Source organism: Bubalus kerabau, chromosome X (assembly GCF_029407905.1).
Source record: "Bubalus kerabau isolate K-KA32 ecotype Philippines breed swamp buffalo chromosome X, PCC_UOA_SB_1v2, whole genome shotgun sequence".
Classification (NCBI taxonomy): domain Eukaryota; kingdom Metazoa; phylum Chordata; class Mammalia; order Artiodactyla; family Bovidae; genus Bubalus; species Bubalus kerabau.
Window position 1 is genome coordinate 48,724,223 of NC_073647.1, and position 13,917 is coordinate 48,738,139.

The 13,917-nt window shown below is 38.9% G+C and overlaps 1 protein-coding gene across 1 annotated transcript in view; it reads right to left on the minus strand.

Annotated features, from left to right (window-relative positions):
- BRCC3 (BRCA1/BRCA2-containing complex subunit 3) overlaps positions 1-13,917 on the minus strand; it is a 76,027-nt gene that overhangs the window by 2,654 nt on the left and 59,456 nt on the right. Inside the window, exons 9-11 of the mRNA XM_055562985.1 lie at positions 2,154-2,285; positions 1,619-1,662; positions 286-455 (exon numbers count right to left, since the gene is read on the minus strand). Of these exons, the coding sequence (XP_055418960.1) occupies positions 304-455; positions 1,619-1,662; positions 2,154-2,285 (328 nt within the window). The 3' untranslated portion in view covers positions 286-303. The remainder of the gene's footprint in view (positions 1-285; positions 456-1,618; positions 1,663-2,153; positions 2,286-13,917) is intronic.

Here is a 13,917-nt window from a genome sequence, read left to right on the forward strand (position 1 = left end):
ACATTTTATTATAGAATGTCCTTGCCAATGTACCTTCCACAGTCTTTAAAAACCTTTCATATTCTACTTAAATCACCCTGCATTTGCTCTGTGTAGGCCAGTTCCAGGTAGGAGGGTTTATTAAGCCCTAAATGAAACTTTCTGGAAGATGTCTTGTGTTTGTTTATTGCAGGCATAAGACACACCCATTGGGGTATAAAAAGAGCTGCTCCCTCATACTCCTACACATCCTATATGTGAAATTGCAGACCATGTTTAACACAAATTGGAAGAAAAGCATTTTACCCTGTTCTGTCTCCTGCTTTATTCTAGAGAAGAAAGTTCTTGCAGAAGCTCTTCCTTTTCTTGTTGCAGCTCCTGCACATGCTGTTGGTTTTGCTCCAGTCTGTCCTCCAACCACTGTAGTAGAGGTCCACTGACCGCTGACATCTGACTGCACAGATTCTTGGTAAATACTTCAACAGAAACAAAACACAAGGACAACATTCCACCATCAGCAGCCCCACACCACGGAGTACAGGAAGAAGGGGAAGGAGAACATAGAAAAAGTATAGTAGTAGAACTGGCAGACAGCTTTGGATGGGCAGCCAGGGGATAGCAGGATAACTGAGCAAGGAAGATACCTATTCGGAGGCTACCCTGAACATCCCTGAACCCATAATCCAGAGGGAAGCCTGCCTATGCAGACAGCAGAAACATAACCAGCTTTTCACTCTCATAGCGAAAGGGCTAAGACCTCCAAAAGGGTCTCTTTCCCCAACTTTCAAGACTTCCCCACACTAATCCATAATCTATGCTGTCACCATAGATTGTTCTGTGCTTAGTTACTCAGTCGTGTCTGACTCTTTGCAATCCCTTGGACTGTAGCCCACCAGGCTCCTCTGTCCATGGGGATTCTCCAGGCCAGAATAACGAGTGGGTAGCCATTCCCTCCTCCAGGGGATCTTCCCAACCTGGAGATCAAACCCCAGTCTCCCGTGTTGCAGGTGGATTCTTTACCTTCTGAGCCACCAGGGAAGCCCCATTACTCTTGCCTATTCTTGAATTTCATATAAATGGAACTATAAAGTATGTAACAGTTTACATGACACTTTACTTGGCATAACGGTTTTGAGATTCATCAAGGTTGTCCATGTGATGATTTGATGATTTAGTCGCTAAGTCATATCCAACTCTTGTGACCCCATGGACTGTAGTCTGCCAGGCTCCTCTGTCCATGGGATTCTCCAGGCAAGAATACTGGAGTGGTTTGCCATTTCCTTCTCCATCACATATCAGTAGTTTGTTCTCTTCATTTCTGAGCAATACTTTGTTGTATGGATGGATCACGCTTTGTTGATCCATTCACCTACTGACAGACGGCTGGGTGTTTCCACTTTCTGGCTATTGCAAATACTGCTGCTGCAAACATTCCAGTCTTCCTTTGGGTGGCATGTATAGTATTCAGTTGTCCGCAGGGTTCAACAGAAAAGTTGTGGGGGCAGGCTTAGAAAAGGAAAAGCTCTTGGGAAAGAAAACTCCAGGGTAATTTGTACTCACCAATTCAGTCACTTCAGCTAAATTTGCTTCGGTCATGTGAGTATTTTACTGTTTATACTTTAGGGGAAAAAAGTCTTACCTGAGCCATTATGGATCTTGGTTACTGAGTCCAGATGTGTAAGGCTAAAGGGATAGGATAAAATAGATTAGTAGCAGAGCATCAGTTCATCTAATCTAGCTGGCACCAGTCTGCTGCCAGAACAGATAAATATGGATCATTTAACTTTCCATTCTTGTTAAATTTTTCATGATGGGGGGATGTACTTTCATTTCGAACACTGAAATAATTCAAAGAAATAATCTGGAAATTGCTGTCTCTGACTGAAGGCGTCACATAGTACATGGGGTTAACTTAGATGTTAATTTTTTTTAGCAACTAAAAAATTATCTTTGCCCCAGGAGGATGCAAAGTGCACCAGGAGAGAAACAAGTGGTAAAGAGACTGTTATCATACAGGGTGAGAAACCTGATGACTGCAAACTACTGTAAAGCTTTTTCATAAGAGAGCAAAAAAGCAAAGGGGGCTCGCAGGTTGAGCTGCCAAAGATGACAGGACGGGAGGGAATGGGGACCAGGCCCTGAGAAGTAGAAAGATGAGCAGCGAGGGTCTCTACCTGTGGATCCTCCTATACGCATCTTGTTCCTCTTGGCACAGGATCTTGGGCAGCTCAACTGCTGACTCAAGGCATACTTTCCCAATGGTTACATGAGGTACAATATGAATTGGGATTTCAATTCTTTCATACCTGGAAGACAACCAGGTCGGGTCATGTCAATTTTTGTTTCCAGCTTTATTGAGGTATCTTGAAGGCAGGAGAAGGGGATGACAGAGGATGAGTTGGTTGGATGGCATCACCAACTCAATGGACATGAGTTTGAGTAAATTCCGGGAATCGGTGATGGGCCTGGCATGCTGCAGTCCATGGGGTCGCAAACAGTCATACACGACTGAGGGACTGAACTGAACTGAACTGATGCAAAGAGTTGACTCACTGGAAAAGACCCTGATGCTGGGAAAGATTGAAGGCGGGAGGAGAAGGGGATGACAGAGGCTGAGATGGTTGGATGGCATCAGCAACTCGATGGACATGAGTTTGAGTAAACTCCAGGAGTTGGTGATGGACAGGGAGGCCTGGTGAGCTGCAGTCCATGCGGTCGCAAAGAGTCAGACATGACTGAGCGACTGAACAGAACTGAACTTATTGAGGTATAGTTGGCAAATAAATTGACAAACTATATAAGAAAAGAAAGAAAGAAAAAACACGAACTCACTCAGTCGTGTCTGACTCTTTGCGACTCCATGGACTGTAGCCCACCAGGCTCCTCCATCCATGGAATTTTCTAGGCAAGAGTACTGGGGTGGGTTGCCATTTCCTTCTTGAGGGGATCTTCCCAACCCAGGGATCGAACCTGGGTCCCCCACATTGCGGGCAGCACTTTACGGTATGAGCCACCAAATTTTATATATATACATATACATACATATATATATATATATATAATTCTTATTTGTCTTATATACCTACACTTCTTAAGGTATACAAATTGACATTATGATATATATATATATATACACACACACACACATTGTGAAACGATCAACACACTCAAGTGCATCAACATATCTATCAGCTCACATAATTACCATTTTTGTGCTGATTTAACATTTAAGATGTCCCTTAACAAATTTCAAGTAGATACTCACCATGTTGACATTAGATCTCCCGAACTCATACCCTTAGACCAACACTTCCTCATTTTCCCCTCTACCACCCCTGCCATCACCATTCTCCTCTCTGTGTCTAGTAGCTTGATGGGTTTAGATTCCACATGTAAGAACATTGTTTTTATTGTTCTTTGCTCAGTTGTGTCCAGCTCTTTGTGACTCCATGGACTGTAGCACACCAGGTTTCCCTGTCCTTCACTATCTCCCTGAGTTTGCTCAAACTCATGTCCATTGAGTTGGTGGTGATGCTATCCAACCATTTCATCCTCTGTCGTCCCCTTCTCCTCCCACCTTCAATCTTTCCCAGCATCAGGGTCTTTTCCAATGAGTTGGCTCTTCACATCAGGTGGCCAAAGTATTGGAGCTTCAGCTTCAGCATCAGTCCTTCCAGGGAATATTCAGAGTTCACTGTCCTTAGGATTGACTGGTTTCATCTCCTTGCTGTCCAAGGGACTCTCAAGAGGCTTTTCCAGTACCACAATTTGAAAGTATCTATTCTCTGGTGCTCAGCCTTCTTTATGGCCCAACTCTCACATCTGTAAATGACTAATGGAAAAACTATAGCTTTGACTATACGGATCTTTGTCAGCAAAGTGATGTCTGCTTTTTAATATGCTGTCTAGGTTTGTCATAGCTTTCCTTCCAAGGAGCAAGAGGTCTTTTAATTTCATGGCTGCAGTCACCATCTGCAGTAATTTTGGAGCCCAAAAAACAAAATCTGTCACTGCTTCTACTTTTATCCTTTCTATTTGTCATGAAGTGATGGGACTGGATGCCATGATCTTCGTTTTTGGAAAGTTGAGTTTTAAGCCAGCTTTTCCACTATCCTCTTTCTCCCTTGCCAAGAAGCTCTTTAGTTCCTCTTCATTTTTTGCCATTAGAGTTGTATCATCTTGTTGATGGGCTTCCCCAATGGCTCAGCAGGTTAAGAATCCGTCTGCAATGTAGGAGACACAGGTTCGATCTCTGGGTCAGGAAGATCCCCTGGAGAAGGAAATGGCAACCCACTCCAGTATTCTTGCCTGGAAAAGTCAATGGACAGAGGAGCCTGACTGGCTACAGTCCAAAGGGTTGCAAAGAGTTGAACACGACTAGCACACAGGCATCTTGTTGATATTTCTCACGGCAATCTTGATTTCATCTTGTATTTCATCCAGCCTAGCAAGTGAGGGCATGCATTGCAGTATTTGTCTTTCTCAGACTTATTTCACTCAGCATAATGTAGTCGAAGTTCATCCATGTTGTTGAAAATGGTATGTATATACACATATGCAGGCATATACCACATTTTCTTTATCCATTTGTCCACTGACATACATTTAGGTTGTTTTCATTCCTTGACTACTGTAAATAATTCTGCGATGAACATGGGACCCCAGATATTATTTTGAGACTCTGATTTCACTTCCTTTGGATATATACCAAGAAGTTGGTAAGTTTTTAATGCTGAGTTGTCATAATCTGAAGTTTTCTATAGTTTTAAAAGAAATTTTTGGACATGGTATGCTTCAAACATTAAACATTCCTATAACTCATTTAGTAACTCCAAAGGGGATATGGTTCAAACTGAGCTCATGTGGGGAGCAATTTGGAAGTACATTTGCAGAGCCAGTATTCTCATAGAAAATAAAGTCCTTATACTCATTTCCCAGACAAGGGAAATAGCTTATTAATACTGTTTTCAGAAAGTTGCCAATGAGGTGGAACACTGATCACAAAGCCTGGGGGAAGAGGAACTAGAGACTCTTCAATGGCTCCATCAGCTTTGTTACATGGAAGGGATTACTTATATAAATAATCACTTGTTCTAATTCAGTGTTCACCTGATTTCCCATTTTCTCCCCTGGAAGGAAATAGGTACATAATATACAAATATTTCCATTTTCATGCTAGAGTAGGCTTGTTACTCCAAGGCCAACCAATCTACCTCTAAATACTTCTCACCCCAAATACACCTAATCTCCACCTAACAGTGGGTTCAATGGAGCATCCAAAGTTGAGGGTCCCTGGTACTCTGTGACTTCATTGGCCCAGGGTGGTACCTCAACATAAGATCTAGCTCCCTTCTCTCTCTTTACCACCCAGCAGAATATGTCTGGCCCCCTTACCACTTCTCTTCAAAATAACATTAGATCTCTGAGCCAGAGCAATTCTGCAGGTAGAACAAATAAAGGTATCCAAACTGGAAAAAATGAAGTCAAACTCTCTCTGTTTGCAGAAGCGTTAATCTTATATGTAGAAAACCCTTAATACTCCCCCATCACCTCGCCCCCAAAAACCTATTACGGCCCCACATCTGAAAGCTCTAGATGGGAAACCCTTCCTGGCCACAGGCACATTCTTGTGGCTTGAAGAGATTCTTGGCTTCTAGCAGCCTAACTCCTATCTCTGTCTCTGTCTTCATGTGGCCTCCAATATCTGTGCATTTGAGAGGTGATTAGGCCATGAGGTTGGAGCCCTCATGAATGGGGTCAATTAGCATCTTTATAAAAGAGGGTATCTTTCAATAATCTCTCTTCTGCTCTTTGGATTTCTGATCCTTTCACCAATACCACCTGTCTTGATTATTATAGCTTAATAGCAGCTCAGTATCTGGGAATGTGATTCCTCCAAATTTATACACGTTTCACCAGATCTTTTTGGCTATTAAGGTTGTTTTGCCCTTTCATAAAATTTTAGAATAGCAGGTCTGATCTCAAAAAAAAAATTTTTTTTTTACTTTGAAAGTTTTATTGGCTCATAAGACCTTTGCATATAAAAGAAATACCCAAAACACTTTGCAGTAGTAAACCACAATTATATTTTTTTCTGCTGGAATTTGATTGCTATTAAATCTATAGCTTTGGAGAGAATTGATATGTTTGCTGCTCTGACTCTTCTAACCCATGAACATAGTAAATCTATTTATTTATATCTTTGATTTTATTCATGAGTTTTATTCAACATACAAATCCTGTATGTGTTTCTTCTATTGCACACAACATGACTATCTATATGAGTTTAGCAGGGTCATAAAGTACAAGATTAACATAGACACAGATCAGTTTCTATATGCTATCAATGAACATCTGTACATGGAAGTTTTTAAAAATGTCATTCAAAATATCTCTCCACAAAATGACGTATATATAGGTTGTTTCCACATCTTTTTAGTTGTTCAGTCATCCAGTCATGCCCAATTCTTTGCAACCCCCTGGACTGCAGCATGCCAGGCTTGCCTGTCCTTCACTGTCTCCCAGAGCTTCCTCAAACTCATGTCCATCGAGTCGATAATGCCATCCAACCATTCATCCTCTGTCACCATCATCTCCTCCTGCCCTCAATCCTTCCCAGCATCAGGGTCTTTTCAAATGAGTTGGCTCTTCGCATCAGGTGGCCAAAGTATCAGCGCTTAAACTTCAGTCCTTCCAATGAATATTCAGGATTGATTTCCTTTAGGATTCACTGGTTTGATCTCCTTGCTATTCAAGGGACTCTCAAGAGTCTTCTCCAACAACACAGTTCAAAAGCAGCAATTTGTCAGTGCTCAGACTTCTTTATGGTCCAACTCTCACATCCATACATGACTACTGGAAAAAACATACCTTTGACTATATGGACCTCTATCAGCATATTGATGTCTCTGCTTTTTAATATGCTGTCTAGGTTTGTCATTGCTTTTCTTCCAAGGAATAAGCATCTTTTAATTTAATGGCTGCAGTCACCATCTGCAGTGATTTTGGAGCCCAAGAAAATAAAGTCTATCTCAGTGTTTCCATTTTTTCTCCAACAATTTGCCATGAAGTATGGCACTGGATGCCGTGATTTTAGTTTTCTGAAATGTTGAGTTTTAAGCTAGATTTTTCACTCTCCTCTTTTACCTTCATCTTGAGGCTATTTAGTTCCTCTTCACTTTCTGCCATTAGAGTGGTGTTATCTGCATATCTGAGGTTATTGATATTCCTCCTGGCAATCTTGATTCCAGCTTGTGCTTCATCCAGCCTAGCATTTCACATAATGTACTCTGCATATAAATTAAATAAGTAGGGTGACAATATGCAGCCATGATGTACTCCTTTCCCAATTTGGAACCAGTCTGTTCCATGTCTGGTTCTAACTGTTGCTTCTTGACCTGCATACAGGTTTCTCAGGAAATGAGCAAGGTGGTTTGGTATTCCCATCTCTCTAAGAATTTTCTACAGTTTGTTGTGATCCAGACAGTCAAAGGCTTTCACGTAGTCAATGAACCAGAGTAGATGCTTTTCTGGAATTCCCTTGCTTTTTCTATGATCCAATGGATGTTGGAAACTTGATCTCTGGTTCCTCTGCCTTTTCTAAATCCAGCTTGAACATCTGGAAGTTCTCAGTTCACATGCTATTCAAGCCTAGCTTGAAGGATTTTGAGCATGACCTTGCTAGCATCTGAAATGAGTGCAATTGTGTGGTTGTTTGAACATTCTTTGGCATTGCCCTTCTTTGGGATTGGAATGAAAAGTAACCTTTTCCAGTCCTCTGGCCACTACTGAGTGTTCCAAATTTGCTGGCATATTGACTGCAGCACTTTAACAGCATCATCTTTTAGAATTTGAAATAGCTCAGCTGGAATTCCATCACCTTCCTAAGGCCCACTGTCTTCACATTCCAGCATGTCTGGCTCTAGGTGAGTGATCACACCATCATGGTTATCTGGGTCATTAAGATCTTTTTTGCACATTTCTTCTGTGTATTCTTGCCACCTCTTCTTAATCTCTTCTGCTTCTATTAGGTCCTTGCCGTTTCTGTCCCTTATTGTGCCCATCTTTGCATGAAATGTTCCCATGGAATCTCTAATTTTCTTGAAGAGATCTCTAGTCTTTCCCATTTTATTGTTTTCCTCGATTTCTTTGCAGTGATCACTGAGGATGGCGTTCTTATCTCTCCTTGCTAGTCTTTGGAACTCTGCATTTAGATGGTATATATTTCCTTTTCTCCTTTTCCTTTTGCCTCTCTTCTTTTCTCAGCTATTTGTAAGGCCTCCTCAGACAACCATTTTGCCTTGTTGTGTTTCTTTTTCTTTGGGATGGTTTTGATCACTGCCTTCTCTACAGTGTTACAAACCTCTGTCCATAGTTCTTCAGGCACTCTACCACGTCTAATCCTTTAAATCTATTTTTCAGTTCCACTGCATAATCATAAGGGATTTGATTTAGGTTATACCTGAATGGCTTAGTGGTTTTTCCTACTTTCTTCAATTTAAGTCTGAATTTTGCAATAAGGAACTCATGATCTGAGCCATAGTCTTGGCTATTTTAAATAATGCTGTAATGAATGTGGGTGTGCAAATATCTCTTTGAGATTCTGTTTTCAGTGCTGTTGGATATACACAAGTGACATTGCTGGTCATATGGCAGTTCTTGCTTTGTTTTTGTTTTTTTTGAGGACCTTCTGTATTCTTTTCCATACTGACTACACCATTTTACATTCCCACCAACACAGCAGAAGGCTTTCAACTTCTTCACATCCTCACCACACATCTGTTCTTTGCTGTGTTTTTGATAATGGCCATCCTAAAGTGTGTGAAGTAATGTCTCACAGTGGTTTTGATTTGCATTTTTTAATGATTAGTGATGCTGAGCATCTTCTCAGGTTTAGTGGCCATTTGTTTATCTTCTTTGGAGAAATGTCTACTTAAGTCCTTTGCCCATGTTTAAATTAAGTTATTCTGTCATTCAGTTGTAGGAATTCTCTATATATTCTGGTTATTAACCTCTTATCAGATATAGGATTTGAAAATATTTTCTCCCATTCTGTAGGTTGCCTTTTCAATTGTTTCCTTTGATGATCAAAAGCTTTTAAGGTTAATGTAGTGCGTTCGTCTGTTTTTCCTTTTGTAACCTGTGCTTTTGGTGTAATATCTAAGAGTGAAAGGGAAGTCCCTCAGTCATGTCCAACTCTTTGCGACCCCATGGACTGTAGCCTACCAGGCTCCTCCATCCATGGGATTTTCCAGGCAAGAATACTGGAGTGGGTTGCCATTTCCTTCTCCAGGAGATCTTCCCGACCCAGGGATTGAACCTGGGTCTCCCACATTGAAGGCAGATGCTTTACCATCTGAGCCACCAGGGAAGTCCCCTAATAGAAGTCATTGCCAAATTAGATTTCATGAGCTTTCCCGATTTTCTTCTGGGACTTTTATAGTTTTCAGTCTTACATTTCTGTTTTTATTCCATTTGAGTTAATTTTTGCATATTGTACAAGGTAGGGACCCACCTTGATTCTTTTGTATGCAACTCTCCATTTTTCCTAGCATCATTTATTGAAGAGAAGTCCTTTTCCCATCATGTTCTTTTTTTAATTAACATTCTCTTTGTAAATTATTTGTTTTTGGTTGCTGCACATAGGCTTTACTCTAGCTGTGTTGAGCGAGGGCTACTCTTTGTTTTTGTGGTATGCAGGCTTCTCGATGGGGTGGCTTCTCTTATTGTAAAGCACAGACTCTAGGCACAAGGGCTTCAATAGTTGGGGCATATGCACTCAGCTGCTCCGAAACATGTGGAATCTTCCCAGACCAAGGATCCAACCCATGTCATTTGCATTGGCAGGTGGATTCTTATCCACAGTACCACCAGGGAAGTCCATCACATCAAGTATTCTTGGAAACTTGGTCAAAGATCATTTGACCACATATGTGACAGTTTAATTTGGGATTTATTATTCTGCTCCTTTGATCTTTATGTCCGTTTTTATGCTGGTACAACACTGTTTTGATTCCTGGGGCTTTTTAGTAAGTTTTGAAATGACAAAGTGTGAGATTTCAAACTTCATTCTTTTTAAAAATTGTTTTGGCCACTCAGGGTCCCTGGAGATTCCATATGTATTTTAGGATCGGCATTTCTATTTCTGTAAACAAACAAAAACCAGCGCTTTTGGGATTTTGTTAGTGATTGCACTAATTCTGTGAATCACTTTGAGTGGTATTTACATCTTAACAATATTAACACATTATTGACCTGGGGATTTTCGCAGAAACTAATGCCTGTGGCTGGTGATTTGTTATGCAAATGAATATTGAAACACTCCAGTCAATAATGTTTGGGTAACAAAAGATGTACTGATACATCTCTGGTCAATAATATGTCAACTTATTCAATCCATGTACATGGGATGTCTATTTATTTGTGTCTTCTTTACTTTTCTTCAGCAGCAGTTTGTAGTCTGCATTGTATAAGTCTTTCACTTTTTAGTTAGGTTTATTCCTAAGTATTTTATTCATTTTGATGCTATTGTAAATGGATTTTCTTCTTAATTTACTTTTTGGATTGTTCATTGTTAGTGTATACAAACAAAACAGATGTTTTTGTATGATTTAATATCTTGCAACTTTGTTGAATTTATTACTTCTTATAGTTTTTTAGTGGTGTCTTTGAGGCTTTCTACATATATTATGTCATCTGTCAACAGAGATAATTTTACTTCCTCCTTTGCAATTTGGATGCTGTTTATTTCCTTTTCTTGCCTAGTGCTCTGACTAGGACTTCCAGTTCCATGTTAAATGCCTGTTTTTAAATTGAGTTGCTTGTCTTTTAATTGTTTAGAGTAAGAGTTCTTTACATATTCTGGATGCTATACCATGATCAAATATATGATTTACATGTATTCTCTCCTATTCTGTGTGGACTTTTTCACTTTCTTCATAATGTCCTTCAGTGTACCAAATTTTAAATTTTTTACCAAGTTTATCTTTTTTAAAAAAAATTATTGCTTGTACATTTGGTGACATATTTAAGTAACCCTTGCCATGTCCAAAGTTACAAAGATTTAAATCTATGAGTTTTATACTTTTAGCTTCTCTATATGCGTCTTTGTCACATTTTAGGTTAACTTTTGTATACTGGGTGTGGCAGGACGTTGGCATCTTAGTTGTAAATGAGTATGTTCCAAATGTTCTTTTCTTTAATTACCCTTTCTAGATTTTGATGTAAGGGTTATGTTGACTGCATACAAAGTCTTCCCACATCTCAATTTTCTGAAACAGCGTGGATAAGATTGTTATTTTTTCTTTAAACATTTGATAGACTATAACACATTAGTGATCTTAGCACCACAATTCAAAAGCATCAATTATTTAGCACTTTGTTTATGGTCCAACTCTCATATCTGTACATGACTACTGGAAAAACCATAACTTTGACTATATAGACCTTTGTCAGCAAAGTGATATCTCAGATTTTTAATATGCTGTTTCGTTTTGTCATAGGTTTCCTTCCAAGGAACAAACATCTTTTTATTTCATGGCTGCAGTCACTGTCCGCAGTACTTCTGGAGCTTGAGAAAACAAAATCTGTTACTGCTTCCACTTCTTCCTCTTCTATTTGCCATGAAGTGATGGGACAAGATGCCATGATCTTAGTTTTTTGAATGTTGAGTTTTAGGCCAGCTTCTTTACTCTCCTCTTTCACTTTCATCAAGAGGCTCTTTAGTTCCTCTTCACTTTCTACCATAAGGGTGGTGTCATCTGCATATCTGAGGTTCTTGATATTTCTCCTGGCAATCTTGATTCCAGCTTGAGCTTCATCCAGCCTGGCATTTTGCATGATGTATTCTGCATATGCTCTGATTTTTGGAAAGTTGTGCTTTTCTAGGAATGAATCCATTTAACTTACATTCTTCATAATATATTCTTATCCTTTCAAAATATGTAAGATTACAAGTGATTTTCCCTTTTACATTCTCTACATTTGTAAGTTTATGCTCTGTATTTTTACCTTGATTGGTCTTCCTGGGGGCTTATTAATTTGACTGCTCTCTTTGAAAGATCCAAAGACCTATAAATGTCCCTCTAAGTACCCATTTAGTTGCATCCCAAATTTTACTTTTTTACAAAAATGATCATTCAGCTCAAAATATTTTCTGATTTCCCTTCTGATTTATTCTTTGATTCAGAGGGTATTTGTAAGTATATTATTAGACCTCAAAACATTGGATGACTTCACACACAAGATGAAATAAACACATACTATCCTTATCTTGCACTGAATTCAACTCTAAAACCCAGACAGAATTCCAGGCCTGGCTACTTGTGAACTCTGCAAAGCAAATAATAACAGGTGGATTAGGGAAGGACACCAAAATTCAAAATACCATACAAGCCATGGATATAAACAAGACTTCAGAACTTACAATGTAATATCCAAAATAATCAAGCTAGGAACCGAAATTACTCAACATATAAAGAACCACAGAAATCTTATCGTGCATGGAAGAAGATAATGAATGACACAAAAAAGCAAAATGAAACATATGCTGGAAATATCTGACAAAACTTTAAAGCAGCCATTATGAGACAGAATCACTAATCTGTATTTTTAGAAATCAGCGTAATGGTTCCCTTTGGAAAGGAGCAAAGGCTTAGCAATCGAGAGCAGCCACACAAGGGGCTTCTGGGGAGCTAGTAAGTTTCTATTTCCTGATATATATTTTAGCTTCATAGGCACATTCGTGACCTGTGTTGAGGTTATGTAGGTATCTTTATGCAAACTGATTGAGCTGGACACATAATTAGTGTGCTTTTCTGTCTCTGTGTTACACTTCCACTGAAAAGCTAAAATCAACAAACCAAACTAAGGTTATGAAGAAGCTCTCGAGTTTGCTGGAACTCATAAGTCAGAATAGAGTTTTGAAGTCTACAGCTGAAGGGATTCCATTTACTTCTCAGAAGGAGTACTTAACTGGATTGACATTGAAGGCTGACAGGTATCAGAGAAGAATTCTTAAACTTGAGCTTAGTCCTCAAAGATGAGTGTTAGCCAGGCAATGGCTGGAGAAACAGGCAAACAATGAAGGGCTTCAGGTTTGAGTTCTATTTTTTTTTTTTTATATTATGGATCAGGACCATTTCAGAAAAGCTATAGCATAGATACCAAATAGAAGGAAAAAAAGACAGGAATACAATGGGTGGGTAAAAATGAAAACCAAAATTAAACCACTTTTTAACAAATAATGAAAATAAAAATACTGCTACTATCCTAGCATGGGATATACTTAAAGCTGAGACCAGTGGAAATTCACAGCCTTAAGCACTTACATCAATAAAAATGAAAGACAAAAAATATATTAAATAAATTCTAAACTCTAAAGGTTAAGATAAAGTACAGGATAATAACCAAAATAAAACATAAGGAAATAAAATTCAGAAGATTTGAGAAAGAAAAAACATAAAGGAAATAATGAAAGATAAAGTAAAAATTTGTGAGAATGTGAGTAGGAACAAACTAATACATAAAAATGTTTGGGGGGAAATTAACAATGACTAGGGGGAGGTAACTATTGAAATAGAAGAGATTTAAAATACCATAAGAGACTCTCTGGTAGATAGATCTCTATGCAAATAAATTTGAAAATGAGACAAAATGAATAAGTTCTTAAGAAAATACAGGTCAATAAAAACTGACCTCATTAGGAAAAAAAAGCATAAGTAGATCTACTACCATAAAAGAAACAGAGGAACTATCCCAACAAAGCATGATATGGAAACCTAAACCTAATAATACAAAAAAATTCCAAAAAGTTATCACTTATGACTTGATACAAAAGCAAAAACTAAAAATATTGGCAAAAACATCCCAATAACACATTAGGAAAACCTCATAGCATATTTTCCCAGGAAGCCAAGCTTGGTTCAATAGTAGGAAATC